This window comes from Thunnus maccoyii, chromosome 15 (genome assembly GCF_910596095.1).
Source record: "Thunnus maccoyii chromosome 15, fThuMac1.1, whole genome shotgun sequence".
NCBI classification, from domain to species: Eukaryota; Metazoa; Chordata; class Actinopteri; order Scombriformes; family Scombridae; genus Thunnus; species Thunnus maccoyii.
This window is the reverse complement of record NC_056547.1, coordinates 22,096,548-22,111,673: the sequence shown is the minus strand read 5'-3', so window position 1 is coordinate 22,111,673 and position 15,126 is coordinate 22,096,548. Positions and strand designations below refer to the sequence as shown.

General features: G+C 39.6%; 1 protein-coding gene across 8 annotated transcripts in view; it reads left to right on the top strand.

Moving 5' to 3' along the window:
* The window catches only part of csmd2 (CUB and Sushi multiple domains 2), a 270,946-nt gene that overhangs the window by 173,684 nt on the left and 82,136 nt on the right, over window positions 1-15,126 (top strand). For all 8 annotated transcript variants that reach the window (XM_042436067.1, XM_042436065.1, XM_042436068.1 and 5 more), the window contains 4 exons: window positions 11,616-11,818; window positions 12,027-12,218; window positions 13,494-13,632; window positions 13,875-14,062. In XM_042436067.1, the coding sequence (XP_042292001.1) occupies window positions 11,616-11,818; window positions 12,027-12,218; window positions 13,494-13,632; window positions 13,875-14,062 (722 nt within the window). The remainder of the gene's footprint in view (window positions 1-11,615; window positions 11,819-12,026; window positions 12,219-13,493; window positions 13,633-13,874; window positions 14,063-15,126) is intronic.

Genomic DNA, 15,126 nt, shown 5'->3' with positions numbered 1-15,126 from the left:
ACAGCCTCTGTGTACTCATCTAGACTGTTGGTGGCAGTCCTGAAAACATCCCAGTCTGAACAGTTCAAACACTCATGGAGGTCCTCCAAAACATCACTGCTCCACTTCTCAGAAACCCTCATCACAGGCTTAGAGAGTTTTAATTTCTGCTTGTATGTGGGGATCACATGGACCATAATGTGGTCAGAGTGGCCCAGTGCAGCGCAGGGGACAGCGTGGTAAGCACCGCTGATAATAGTATAACAGTGGCTTGTCAGAACACAGAACACAAACCAGTATGAAGGACTCAAACTCATGGGGGGAGTAGTAGGGTTTACAGTTGCTGAAAAAAGATTCCAGATCAGGAGAACAGTACTGCAGAATCACTGTCATGTCATTACACCAGTCATCATGTGTGTAAAAATAGATAACTCCACCCTTGGTTTTGCCATAGAGTTCTGTGTCACACTCTGCTCTGAAAAGTTGGAAGCCTGCCAGCTGCAGTGCAGAGTCCGGTATTGATCCACACAGCCACATCTCCATGAAGATGAAGAAAAGTCTCTGTTTTTTCCCCACCAGCCGCTGAAGTTCTTCCAATTTGTTGCACAGTCTGTTTCGTTGGAGCGCAAGCGCACCAACACCTTTTCCTCTCCGCCTGTGTTTCACTACCTGGCTGAAGGTGAGGGCACCTTTGGTGGGACACTTCCGGCAATGTATGGATTAGCTGTGTGTGTGGTAGCCTCTGCTCACGACAATCTTAATTAATACATTTAATCACTCTATGGTTGTAGTTTAATATTTGTGTGGCGGACATTTTGGGCCTCCCATTAAAGGTTTTGATGGGATTGAAGACTAAGTCTCGTAAAGGCAATCAGACTGAGAAAAAACTGAGCAACTGAACTTCAAACGCAGCTGCACCTGATGAGAAGTACATCGCTACATAGCCAACAACTCAGGATACAGTGAATTTTGAGGCAGCTGTTTCCCAACCTTCACCATCTGTGATATTCGCCGCCATAGAAAATCAAGGTACGGAGGTGAAGAAGTTAATCGATGATACCTGGCACTAGAGAGGGCCTGTCAAGAGTTGCAGCCAGCAAATGACTCTCTCTGCTGGAAGGTGAAGGACTTGGAGGGTCATTCCAGGCAGTTAAATCTGAAGTTTATAGGAATCCCTGAAGGTGTGGAGAAGTGACACCCAAGGTTTTTGTAGCTGAACTGATCACTAAACACTTTGGCCAGACTGCGTTTTCCAGGCCGGTGGAAGTGCAGAGCCCATCATATCCTGAAACCCTGACCAATGGCAGAAGGAGAGTGATCCCAGACAATTATTGCTAAAATACGCCACAATCAGGACAAGGAGCTGATTCTATGACCAAGCCTGAAGAAAGCACCCCTGTAGTACAATGGTACTAGGGTGTCTATCTTCCCGGGATTATACATCAGAGGTAATGAATCAGTGACAAGCCTTCAGCAAGGTCATCAAGACACTCCATGAGGCTAACATGAAAACCAGTCTCTGCTTCCCTGCCAAGCTGCGCATCGAGCACATGGAAAGACTACTGCATTTACTTCACCGGAGGACGCAAAGCATTTTGCAGACTCCTTACCCTCCAGCTGATTCTACAAACACATGTGGCTGGTAAAAGCTACAGAAGTGTGGGCTGCAAGATGGACTATTTGGTAGGTAACTGTAATGGTCTGGTATACAATTTTGTTCATTTTTTTTTTCTTCTTAAATTGAAAGGGTGATTAAGCACAGGCTACTATTCCTTATCTGAGCATTATAGGTTAAATTTTGAGAGGGTTACCACAATGATTTTGATTGTGAGGGCCAATGAGATCAACCCTTATTATTGCCTTGTTGTTTCCTTAAGAAGATGGGGGTAAGACCAACCTGTTTGGCTTAGAAGTGGTTTGGGGGGATTTGGGGTATGTCATTTGTGCCATACTGGGGAATATTTCAAATTTTATTCAAATTTGCCAAGTTTTTTTTGTGTGTTATACTTGTCCTATATTCTTGCATTGACAGGAATGGTTAAGAATACATCTGATGTAGGGACATTAACCTTTGTTACGTGGAATGTAAAGGGTATGGGAAGTCAAGTTAAGAGAGGGAAGGTTTTCTCACATGTGAAATCTCTGTCTGCTGATGTTATATCTGTACAAGAAACACATATTAAGCCTTCTGATCAAAGTAGACTCAGGTCAAATTGGTTCTCAAAGGTTTATCAATTCAGTTTTCATCCAAATTTAGGGGGGTTACTGTAATGTTTAGAAAATCTGTACTATTTCAATTATCTCTTCTCTGGTAGGTACTTGTTAGTCGCAGGAAACATTAACAATATTCCTATTACCTGTCTTAATATATATGGTCCTAATATGCATGACCCTGACTTCTTTCAGAGGTTTTCAATTTATTACCAGATCTGAATTCAACTTGATTATAGGGGGTGATTATAATTGTTATCGAGATGCCTATCTTGACTGCCTATCTACACTCCCTCCTCCGTTTATTAACTCAGTAGGCACTTTGAATAATTTGATTAAAACCTTTAACTTAGTTGATATATGGAGAATACACCACTCAGTGAACGATTATTTCTTTCACATGTGCATAAAACATACATTTGCAGTGTTTATTTCATTATTGATTTTAAGTTGATCTCAATGGTATTACACACAAAATTCCAGGGAATCTTAATTTCTCATCATAGTCCTCTTACCATAGTCCTCTTAATTGGTCCTTACACAAAGCTATTATTCCTGGTGCTTTAATCCTTTATTATTGCAAGACATTAATTTTCATGATTATATGAAAGCAGCCATGGATGATTTTTTGTCAGTTGATAACAGGGCTGTTTCTGATTCTATTTTGTGGGAATCTTTTAAAGCCGTGGTAAGAGGCAAAATCATTGCTTCTGAAGCCTCTAAGAAGAAGGAAAGGCATAAACACCATGTCGGAATAGAGTTACAGCTTTCTGAATCAGAGAGGGCTTACATATCCTCTCTGTCCATGAAAGATCTCTACTTGTATCATGAACGAATATAACACCATTTTGAATGATTAGAGATCAGTGATCTGAGACAAAAGCAATTTGAATTGAATGACAAACCAGGCAAATTGTTGGCCAGGCAGCTGCAGGGTGCACAGGCGAGTAGGTCCATTTTCAGAATTAGGTCTTCCTCTGGGGAAATCTTAACTGATCCTCAAGATATAAATGACTACTTCAGAGATCTCTATGCAAAGTTATATACATCTAACTGCAATGCATCTGATGATAATGATATAGAGAAAAACTTAGATTAACTAAAATAAGTGAATCTGCTAATGTTGATCTAGATTGCAATTTTACTGTTCAAGAAATTAAAGAGGCAATAAAATCACTCCCAAGCGGTAAGGCCGCAGGCCTATATGGGTTTGTTTTTTTAAGTTGTACAGTGATTTCATCACCCCCTTTTTATTCAGAATGATTAACCATTCCATTGTCAATAAGATATTTCCACAATCTTTTTATGAGGCCAGTGTTAATCTACTACTTAAGAAAGGGAGGGCTGATTCAGATCCGTTGGCTTATAGACCCCTCAGTCTTTTAAATTACAATCAGAAAGTGGTAGCAAGGATGCTGGCCACAAGGTTTGGCAGACATGTTTCATCTCTAATACATCCTGATCAAAATGGCTCTGTGTCTAGTAGATTTTTTTTTTTTTAACACCCAGAGATTATGTAATATAATGTATGCTAAATATAAAGTAAATGATAAGCCTGTGGGTATCTCACTTGATGCAGAATGGGCATTTGACCAGACTGAATGGAGATATGTGCACACCACTTTGAGACATGGTTTTGGTGAATTCTTTTTTATCACTTATTAAGATGCTCTATGCTTGCCCTACATCTGTCATTCTTACTAATGGTAATAGGTTATTATCCTTTAACCTTAAGCATGGGACAAGGCGGGGCTGCTGTGCCAGTCTTCTGTTGTTCAATTTAGCATTCGGGCCTCTGGCTATTAGTATAAGGAAACATGCTGCTATTAAGGGAATTAAGGTGAGGAGTATTGAACGTAAATGATCTCTTTACGCAGACGATTTGTTGATTTTCTTGTCAGACTCCCATTCATCCCTCCCTCCACTCCTCTCTTTAATCAGTTGTTTTGGGAGCTTTTATGGGTATTCCATTAATTAAAGGAAAAGTGCATTCATTCATCTTATAGAATGTTTGGATCATCTTTTTCTTGAATCTCTTACCTTTGAAATTGCCAAAGACCAGTTCACTTGGGCTTGTCTATTCCTGTAAATCCTAAGCTCTTATTTAAGAACAACTTTTGTATTCAGTTAGATGCACTTAAGAGAGATATTGATTTTGGAGGTCTTTTTCTTCCACTTTTTCTTATAGGGTGTGTAAATGCAATTAAGGTGGTGTTGCTCCCCAGGTTTCTGTATTTGTTTCAAAATATTTCAATTAAGCTTTTGTTGTCATTCTTTATTCTTGATTCAATAGTAATGCCATTTGTTTTGGGGTATTAAACCCATCGTATCTCCAAGGCTCATTTACAAAAGTCCAAGAAACTGGAGGGTTTATCCCTTCCAGTGTTCCAACATTATTATTGGGCAGCCAATGCCAGAGCCTTAATTTATTGGCAAGACCAGTTCCCTCAAACAAATGAGCTCTCTGATACACCCAAATGGCTGCAATCGGAGTCCCATGCAGCAAGAAACAATTCTCTTTCAGCTCTTCTGTTTTCCACTAAGGATTATCCATTGCATCTGGTGTAGATAGTTTTGTCCTGCAAACTCAATTAAAATTTTAAAACAAATTAAAAGGGTTAGCTCCAAGCACCTGGATTTTCTGTTTATTCTGCTATTTGTTTCAGTCATAATTTTATTCCATCCCAATCAAGCCTTTTCTTACTGTAAGGATAATGGTCTGACAACCATCGCAGACTTGTAGATAAATAATCACTTTGCATCCCGTATGGAGCTGAAAGAAACTTTCTCAGTCAGACATTTTGTTTTGAATAATTAAAAAAAAAAATTGAAAACCCATCCAAGGAAAACTCTTTTTATGCTTTAATGAAACAACATCCTGATTCTAAACATCTTGTTTCAAAATTTTTGTCACTGTTTTATAATACAACTATTGTATCATCAAACCATATCAAAGGAGGGTGGAGGGAGGGGATGGAGAGGATCCATTTAGGTTCAATTAATGCCAGGTTGCAATTGATTCAGTTCAAAGTCATGTATAGATTACATAGACATTACATAGACATAGACATAAGATTAACAAAATGTATCCTAATGTATCAGATATTAGTGACAGATGTAACTTCTCAAAAGGTACTCTAGGTCATACTTTCTGGTTTGATTGGCCCTTTTTGGCGGGATATCTTTACTTGGTATTGTAAAATTTATGATTTGCAGATTGAAGCTGATGCATTATTGCCTTGTTTGGTTGTTCTAAAGCTTCTTGCACTGCCTCATACTGCACAGCAGACCCTTATGTTTGGTATGTTAGTAGTAAACAGGATAATTCTTAAGGAATGGAAGACTACCAGTGCTTCTTGTTTCTCCAGATAGTTTAGGGAACTGGTCTCAGGGGTACAACTTAAGAGGCTTTGAAGCAACATACATGGTTTTCATGAAAAATTTGAGAGTACCTGGGGCCCAATTATTAGACACCTTCACTCTCCTGCTGCTTCTTGCTATTCTTTTTCTCATGCTTTCTCTTTAACGTTAGGCTGATATAGGCTGAAACATTGATGTATTTTATCTCTGACTAGTCTGGCTTTTTTCTCTTTGTGGTTTTTGTCTTCTTTGATTTTTGCTCTGTTTGTGAATGTGTGGTGTGTATGTTTGTAACTCTGTTTGTAGATGTTATTTTTTTGTATGATGAAAAAGGTGTGGGCACCTTTGACCAGAATACCCGGTAATTCCACAGATGAGGCGAGAAAAGTGGGAAATAAATCCGCAGGAGTTGTTTCCCTCTCTGGTATAAGAATCACAGGTATTAAGGCAGAGCACTGAATTAACAAACAAAAGGCAGCCACTGAAGCAGCCATCCACAGTGCCATCCTGGATGCCATATATTGGCCTTTCAGGAAAGATTGCATATCACCAGAAGGTTTTCTGTTGATAAAGATACTCATAGAGCTTAGAATCATCTCACTCAACATCCTTTAAAAGGGAGAATATACTGTAAAACTGAATATTCAGTGTGAATCTAGTGATTCTGAACGGTACAATTAATCTCTGAAACTACATTTAACTATTTTGAGATCTGAATTACAAAATATCTTCAGATCTCAAGAAAATCACAGTGTCTTACCAGATGTCTCATTGTTCACTGTCTGTGGAGCATCACCGAGACTTGTTATAAATACAGTATGATTATCAGTACTGCCAGTGCTGTTCAGCTTAAAAAGAGACTTCTAATATGATAAAATCTGAGCTGTAAAACATTTCAGAAATAACATATTGAATGTGGATTCTATTTTAGGGTGGATTCCTCCTTTAAGGATTCCAATGCAGTGCCTCCACAATTTGTCATGGTCCACCACAGAAGTTGTGCCCTCAGTCTAAAATGAATATGCACATATATTTCATTGGGTTCTGCACACAAGTGGGTTTTGCACAACCCAGAAAATAGTATTACATGTTTTCAGTGTGTCCATGTGTGTGTGTGTCATAGGCTACTTTCGAGGACAAATTTCAGACCAAATGCCAGTTAACTGGTGACAGCTTGTCCAACTGAGGACAAAAGCTGTGTCCCCAATTGGGGAAAAAGCTGGGTCAGTGGCCAAGGTTAGGGTAAGGATTAGAGTTAGGCAAGTAGTGGTTAAGGTTAGGGGTGATTCTCCAGGAAATGAATGTAAGTCTATGTAATGTCCCCAAAAGTTACCTAGGACAACATGTGTGTGTGAGTGTGTTTGCTTGTGTGAGAATCACACTGAAATCAGAATACCGATTTTCTTTTTATTTATTTATTTTTTTTAAACAAAGTTACAATTTTTTGGCTTGTTTTTATTTTTGGGAGCATGACTTGGGTTTTATTGTTTTAATTAGGATTAGTTTAAGGTTAAAGCGGTATTCAAGAATATTTTTAAGGGTCGGGATGAGGGATGTGTGTGTGTTCTTAAACCTCTGCTTTTATCTCACTGCCCCATTTCCCAATTTCACACATTTTCCTGTGTAAAAATAATTGTGACTGTTCTATTATGTATATGATAACACTGCTTACATTTTATTACATCATATGCCTTGCAGTACATGAAGTGGACAAAGATTGCTGTGACCACATCTGTGCTCAGGTGTCAAGAGAACCCCAGTGTTGGTTGTACTCTCTGGTGTGCTTGGTCTCTTTTAAAATGTCATGGTATGGATGTGTCTCAAACCTGATGGATGATCCCACAGGGACAGTCCCACAGAGGCCACTTCCACACATATTGATGAGGTTAGCCCTCGGTGTGACATTGCCTTTATACACACAATCTCAATTAGTTGTAAGTGAAGGTGGTTGCATGCGTATGTTTGCTCCACATCTCTCTTCTTTCTCATTCTCATTTTCATTCCATACCAAACACACACACACACACACACATGCTCTTACTTATTTATCATCTCCATGCACACATACACCTATTCTGAAGACTCCCTACAGGACTCGTGATTGCAGCTAGACTGTTTTGTATTCATATGAGAGTCTCAACACCCTATTTCTCTCATGTGAATACAAAATAGTTAAGGCAGAATCAAAAGAGACCTGAGAAATCGCTCTCTTCCCCATCTCCTTCTCCCATCTCCTCATGGCGATTGCTCTGACACTTGATTGAACTATTTTATCTTGTTAAGAGAGGGACAAGTGTAAGGAAGAGCCCTCAGCCGTAAACTTCAAAACATGGCTTCCTATGACTCCAAAAAAACGTTAACCGCCTACAGAGACCCAAATTTTCTTTTTCTCAGTGAGACATATATTAATTCCACTTCTTTCAACCTGTCATTTTATTCATACTCATATACCCAACCCCCACTCACTCCACTTCATCCCCAAGCATTTGTGTTAAGTGGAAAAGTTGTCTCCAAATGGACTCCCAACTGGAAGCATTTCTCTTCCCACTTCCTCTGAAATGAACAACTTTGGAAGAGTAGCTGTGAAGCATTTTGTCCACATTTAAGAAGTGTGAACCTTGACACACACTCTGTGCTCTCTTTCACACACACGTCTCAGAGTTAGCTGTGGCGGCAGAGTTTGCATCACAGAGCACACTGACAAAGCAAGAAGAATGGGGAGTAGCCATAACAAAAGTTAAAATAGAACATGCCGATTAATGAAAAAAAGAGTTTGGTTCATGAAAGAAATAACATCTTGGCTACATGCCCTGCATGTGTTCTACTAAGACCTCCAAGTAAAAGAAAAATAGAGAAAGAGAGGTTTTTACATGCCAGTATCAACATATTTTCTTACTACCTTCCTGCATCACTCTTATCCTCTCACCATCTTTTCTTTTTCACTATCTCCTTATCCCGCCCCCCAGCCTTCACTCTCAGAAAGTGACAAGGAGAGATTGGCTATTTAGGTCTTGTATAAAAGGATCCAATTATCCTAACATGCAGCCCACGTCCATCCTATCCATCCAAGCGCTCAGCACAAATCCCTCCATCCTTCAGCGCTTCCTCTGCTCTCCATCAACCTCTTATCCTCCTGCCATCATCCTCTTCTTCCAGCAACCCAGCAATGATTAACGTTGTTCTTGTTTTTGTTCCCTCCCTCACCTTCTGCTTTCCCTCAACGTACCTCTTCCTTTCCACCCACCTTTCCATCTGTCTTTTAACACATAAATCTGGAAATAGAACATGATGCCATTCTGTGTCTGACAGTCCTGAAGGTTGCATTAGAACATGAGATCCTTCAGCACATGAGTACGGATTCAACACGTGACCGCTGCTTGATTTTGACATTGCTCATGCAAATCCCCAGAACCATCTTTTACACTCACTCACACCTTCAACACTACATATACATACTTACCTACATATACACATTAATAGTCTATGCAGGCAGACATACACGTATTATGAAACATGCTCTTTTTGTTTTATTCATGTTTTAAAATCCTATGAAACACCTCGGTGTCTGCCCTCTAGAGTGTGGGGAGGTGGAGCGTAGGTAAAAGGATCGTGGTACCTTAGGGTTTCATAACAGCATTTGCATAACAAGCATCTGACTGCCTAAGGCACCTACATGACAGGAGGCCTTTGAGCATAACCTATGTTCGCTGGAGGTGCAGGAGCTAGCCAAGAACGGTAGCGGTAGTGGGTCACCACTGTTACGATCACCAGAATTTTGACTCTGAAAGGATACATTCCCAGTTTTTCCAGTCTGTCTTAAAACAATAGTCTGGTGCCCATATATACCCTGAAACAGGTTAAGCTTGCTGTAATTATTCCTCCTGTTCACGCTGACTATCAACAGATCCCTTCCTACGCTTTCAATGGAAATGATGGCGGACAAAATCTACAGTTGTCGTTTTGTTTATCTAAAACTTATATGAGGCTTGACCTGTCCAAATTAGTCAAATTAAGTGAATATCAAAAATTATTTTTAGTACTAAGTTCTCTCTTCATGTTCCCCTGTTGAGCAGCAGTGAAAGAATATCAACAAAAAGAGGGAATTTTGTACTAAAAATGCTGTAACTTTGGAGGATGTCCACTTGACCAATTTGGATGGCTGAAGCTTCATATTAGCTGCGTTTTCTGTCCTCAATCAGTTACATTGCATACAATATAAGATATGAGGCTGTTGCCACTCTTAATAAAAGAAATGGGTGTCTTCTCTAAGTCTTAATAAACAATAAGTACACGTTAAATCACAATAGGTTCTTTATGCGGCCCAGAGTATTGGGAAGAAATAAACAGGTTTAGCTTGCTTGTTCTTCTATCTCTTGTAACAGGTCATATGTATTAGTGATGCATTACTATTTATTTTTAATGTACAACGTTATTATTGCGCTTTGAATGATTAATGCATATCACAGGGCATTATCCTTGAGTGAATATCAGCAAGAGAACTGCAAGCAGAGGAATAAGCACAATGAATGGGATTAGGGTTTATGCTAGTTCTTAGACGATAATAAAAGTAAGAAACTTGATGTTCTGCTTTGCAGAGATAAGCTGGGTAAGGTGTGTACTGTATGTATGCATGTCTCTGCACCTGCAGCTGTTTCCCAGGCATGGATGCTTACGTATGAGTGTGTACTGCAGCATACACTTAAATATACCTATCAGTGTACATTTGCGTGGATATGTATTGGTGCGGCTGTCTGCCTCTGTTTGTTTTATGTGCACTTCTTTCACAAGCATTGCGACAGGACTTGTCAAGTAGGTTATGTACAGTATCCACACACACAGCGCATTGTTCAGTAGCCTCTGGCTGCTGCTCACACATCAGACAGTATGGGAATCGGAGTCTGACACCAATTATGCAGAAACGGTGGGAACTTGTTGCTAAACCCGACATATCAGTGGGTTGCTGTTTTTACTCTGCATCATCTGTAGCTCAAGGCTCTGTGTGTATGTGTGTAAAGGGATGAGGATACTAAAAGCACATAAAGTACCATGATTCACTCTGGATGACTGGGACAGAGATTACCATTCAACTTGTTAAGTTTAAAATTATATGTTAGGAAATGGAGTACAGGAGTTGTTTAGGTGGAAAAAAAAATCAAAAGTGAAAATGAAATGAGATGGAAAAAAAATGAGCTGTGTTTTTATCATTTTTGAAAGTATCTGAGACTGTGCCACAGGATAAAACTTAAAATCACTCCTTTAGTGTTTTGAGTGTCAACAACATTGCCAGTCTCTAATCTATTGTAAAATACCACATTCTAGCTCTTTTGTCCTACTTAAACACACATCCACACACACAAACACACAACTACAGTGCATTTCACATCCAGTGGACCACCAGCCGTCTGACAGCTGTCTAAGCCAAAAAGAAGAGTAGATATTTTGACAGCGTCATCTTTCTGATGTCTAGACTGAAACTATTAAATGCTGTGGTGGACGTAGCTGCTTGACTGACACTGTGGAACATCCATTGAATGCTCTGGATCTGGCGTCTGTGATTCACTTTAAAATGCTATTTGTTTCCCCTCTTTGTACTTGCCCTTAACTGTGTTTTTGTCTTTCCTCTATTCTTATTGTCTCTTTTAATCACATTATTACTGCGTGTGCATTTATTTTTTTTAAATACTCAGTAGTTTAATTTAAACCATTTATTTCCTGCTCCTCAGCTCTGACTCATCCTTTTTTTAAAATTGTGAATTGTATTTCTAAAAGCCTAAAATGTTCTTTTCCTGTTTTATCATGATATTTAATTGTAGCATCCATATTAGTCTAAGAATTGCAGTCCAGCTTTTGCTCTTGACTAAAGCTGTTAATGGAAAAATTGCAAGATATAGACCTCTGCTGCAATTACCTTCCATAAAAAAAGGACTAAAACTTTTTGTCTGCCTGAGATTGGTGGGCGCTGTCTGTGAGTCTGAACTGTAGAGGGAGATGCATGGCAGGCCCAAATTCAATGTCATCTACCAACTGTCATAGCCTCTAAAGTATCCTTTTTTTTTCTCTACCAGTCTGCATTTCCTTGTTTTCCACACGGAGGAGGTCCACGACGTGCTTCGGATCTGGGATGGGCCCCAGGATGGAGGGGTCCTTCTGAGGGAGTTGAGTGGCTCAGTGCTGCCGCCAGATGCCCACAGCACCTTCAACACTGTCAGCTTGCAGTTCACCACGGACTTCTTCACTAGCAAGCAGGGCTTCGCTCTGCAGTTCTCTGGTGAGGAAGAACGCTGTTGAGAGGGACGTGACGGAAATGTTAGGTAGACATAGCTTATATGACTGTGTGGTAACTGGGTGTAAAGAAAGAAAAAAACAGGTTTCACAGGTTTAACCATAAATTATGAAGGTAATACCCCTTTTTTATCTTGTAAGTGAGGGTCCTTTTCATGTCTTTTCACTTATTGAACCGTCTCTTGCTTCTTCAGTCTCTACTGCAACCTCCTGCAATGACCCAGGCATGCCCACTAATGGAACCCGTGGCGGTGATAGCAGGGAACCAGGAGATCATGTGGTGTTCCAGTGTGATCCTGGTTACATCCTGCAGGGGGCCAACAGGATCACCTGCACTGAGATCAATGGTCGCTTTTTCTGGCAGCCAGACCCTCCTACGTGCACAGGTACTCTATTAACACAGCATGCAACCAGGAAGTATAACTAATGATGGTACACGGAATATGATCAGAACTAGACTGAACGATGTCACATATTCATTGCTACCACTGGGTAATAAGAATATGCAGTACATGCAGTTTTTATACACGCCACAGGTGTCTTTCTGACTGTACAATTTTCAAGGAGGAAAGTTAAATAAATGGACTGGTCCAATTTTATAAACACCTATAAATAATATTAAAGAAAATATATTAAAAATAATTTATTTTCAAGCTGGAATAAGGACAAGCTATATAAGGACTTTGTATGGAAATATAGTATATTCCAACAATCTATGTGTGCAAACTCTATGTAGTTTTGAAATTTTAAATTATAATCAGTAAACACAGAAGGTAACAGCAAGAAATAAAAGTTATCTCATGAAGTACACTATATTATGCCCTACAACCTGCCTAATGCAGTCTACTGTAAAACCTCTCTTGCTTGTCTGACTTATGAGAAACAGGTAGACATTACAGATTCCTAACAGACTCCTTAAGTGAATCTTAAGTGGCAAACCCGATTGCCCTGTTCCCCAGACGTTTCTTGAAGTCATCGCAGCAGACAGAGAGATCTGATTATCCTGCCTCTCAATAACAACACAGACCTCTCTGTCAGACCTCTACTCTTTTGCAGTCATTTTTTTTTAATATATGATCACACTCGGTACTTTGCAAAACAATGTGAAGTAATTAACAACGACAATTAAGACCTCGTAATTAGCTGCCGTGTTTAATTAGCGCTTAGCTTAATCATTTTGATATTTTCTTTGGTGAGGGGTTAAGTGGGACAGTTCTCTGATAGTTACAGGTGAGACCATGGTAAGACGATGTCAGTGGGCATTAACTACACCTCAATTAAGCATCTGCCACTATAACTTCCTGCAGAAAGGCCATAGACATACAGCAAGAGACTTAAAATTATGGATTAATCACTTTTAATATTGGTATTTCTTTAGACCTTTGGAAACTACCTGTATTTATGTTTTTGTACTCTAGCATAAAAATGTGCTATATATGTGTGTATTAACAAAACAATAATGAAACATGTGGAATAAGGCAGACAACTCTTTTCACAAAACAATATTTACATTGAAAATCAGATAAATGAGATACAAATAATACCATCTATAATGTAGATGTTTTGCTACATCTTTAGCTGTGAAAATCGGTGTTCCAGTGTCGTGTATTGTTAGATTTTTTTGTGAGATTGAATCGTAATCATTTTCTCCCTTTTCATAGCTCCATGCGGAGGGAATCTGACTGGTCCGAGTGGGCTGATTCTGTCTCCAGATTATCCTGAACCTTACCCTCACGGGAGGGAGTGTGACTGGACCGTTACTGTCACACAGGACTATGTCATCGCTCTTAGCTTCAATCAGTAAGCTTCAGCTTCACACTAACTGCAGGATCTGGTGTCATTGCTATCAACATATTTTATAAAGCAATACTTAAATATTTTAATTGACATGTTTATATTTAATCTTATAACGCCATATAATTAAAACTATGAACCTGTTTTCCAATTTTACCACTAATACCCAGTGTATTTTCTTGTTACCTTAAATAGCACATCTTGTTGGAAATATTCCAATACTGTTTAATTTATGCTTCCATAACTAGATTCAGCTTGGAGCCCAGTTACGACTTCTTACACATCTACGACGGGCCAGACTCCCTCAGCCCCTTGCTGGGTAGTTTCTATGGCACAGACGTCCCGGATCGCATTGAGAGCAGCTCCAACACACTCTTCCTGGCTTTCCGCAGTGATGCTTCCCTCAGCAGCAATGGATTTGTGCTGCAGTACACAGGTGTGCACTTTTTGGTCGGAGATACGACAGTATTTGGCTAATTGGGCAAAACTGTTAAGCTAGTGCAAGCTTGTATTTTGTGTGTCTTTGTATGCATGTTTAAGAATTTTTAATCATCAGTTTTTTTCATCTCCAGTGTCTTGAAAATCCTGAACAAAACAGTGAATTTTAAATAGTATGTGAGGCTTTATCCCCTAAACAATTCATGTTTTAAAATGTTTCCTCTGGCAGAGAGAGAATGGATTTACCCTCTGCTGCTTATCGACCTTGCAGATTGTTTCTTTTTAACTTTTTCCTGTGTCTAGTCCAAAGCGAGTGAGATTAGTGGTGTGAAAATTGCTTCAGAGAAAGAACGGGGTGTCTGTGCTGCAGCATCCCGATCGCCACACTCCCATTTGTGCCATGGTCTGCTTGTGCGTAATTATTGATCTGTACCTCCTCTAGTAGCCGACTAACACAAAGAATTATGAAAATGAAAAGCTGACAGCATGTGTGCTTAAGCTCTTTTTGATCAGCGCTTTGCAGCTGCATTAACGGCTTCTCATAAATTAGAGCACACACTGTTTTGTTGTTTCATGGCTAGGCTTAGCTGGCCGCAGCATGTTTTTCGGGGGACCCAAATTTATTTGCTCATATGACGTACTCTGTACTACACACATGGCGCAGAATGATCACAGACATCCATGACAGAGGGCCAATTGGTTTAAGGATAACACGACACATCTGTGTTTTCTCCATTTGTGTTTCAGCCTCACAAGGGAACGCCTCAGTGTCTATATGTTAAAGTCTTTCCTAACAAATATACAGACGCTGTACAAGCTCTAAATTAGACAGGGCATCTTCGTTAAGGGCTTTGCTTGAGAGAACAGTGTTAAATCTTCCTAAATCTCCCAACCTCACTTAGAGCTGTTTAAGGTATCAGACGTTTAACCAATTCCAGATCGACCCAAGCTCTGTTTCTTGGCCGGTGTTCAGATGGGATTTGATCTATGCAAGCAATTCAAGTGATTTTAGAACGCTACTGCGATTCATCTGTAAGTTGCACATGAATGGAGGTCCAACGC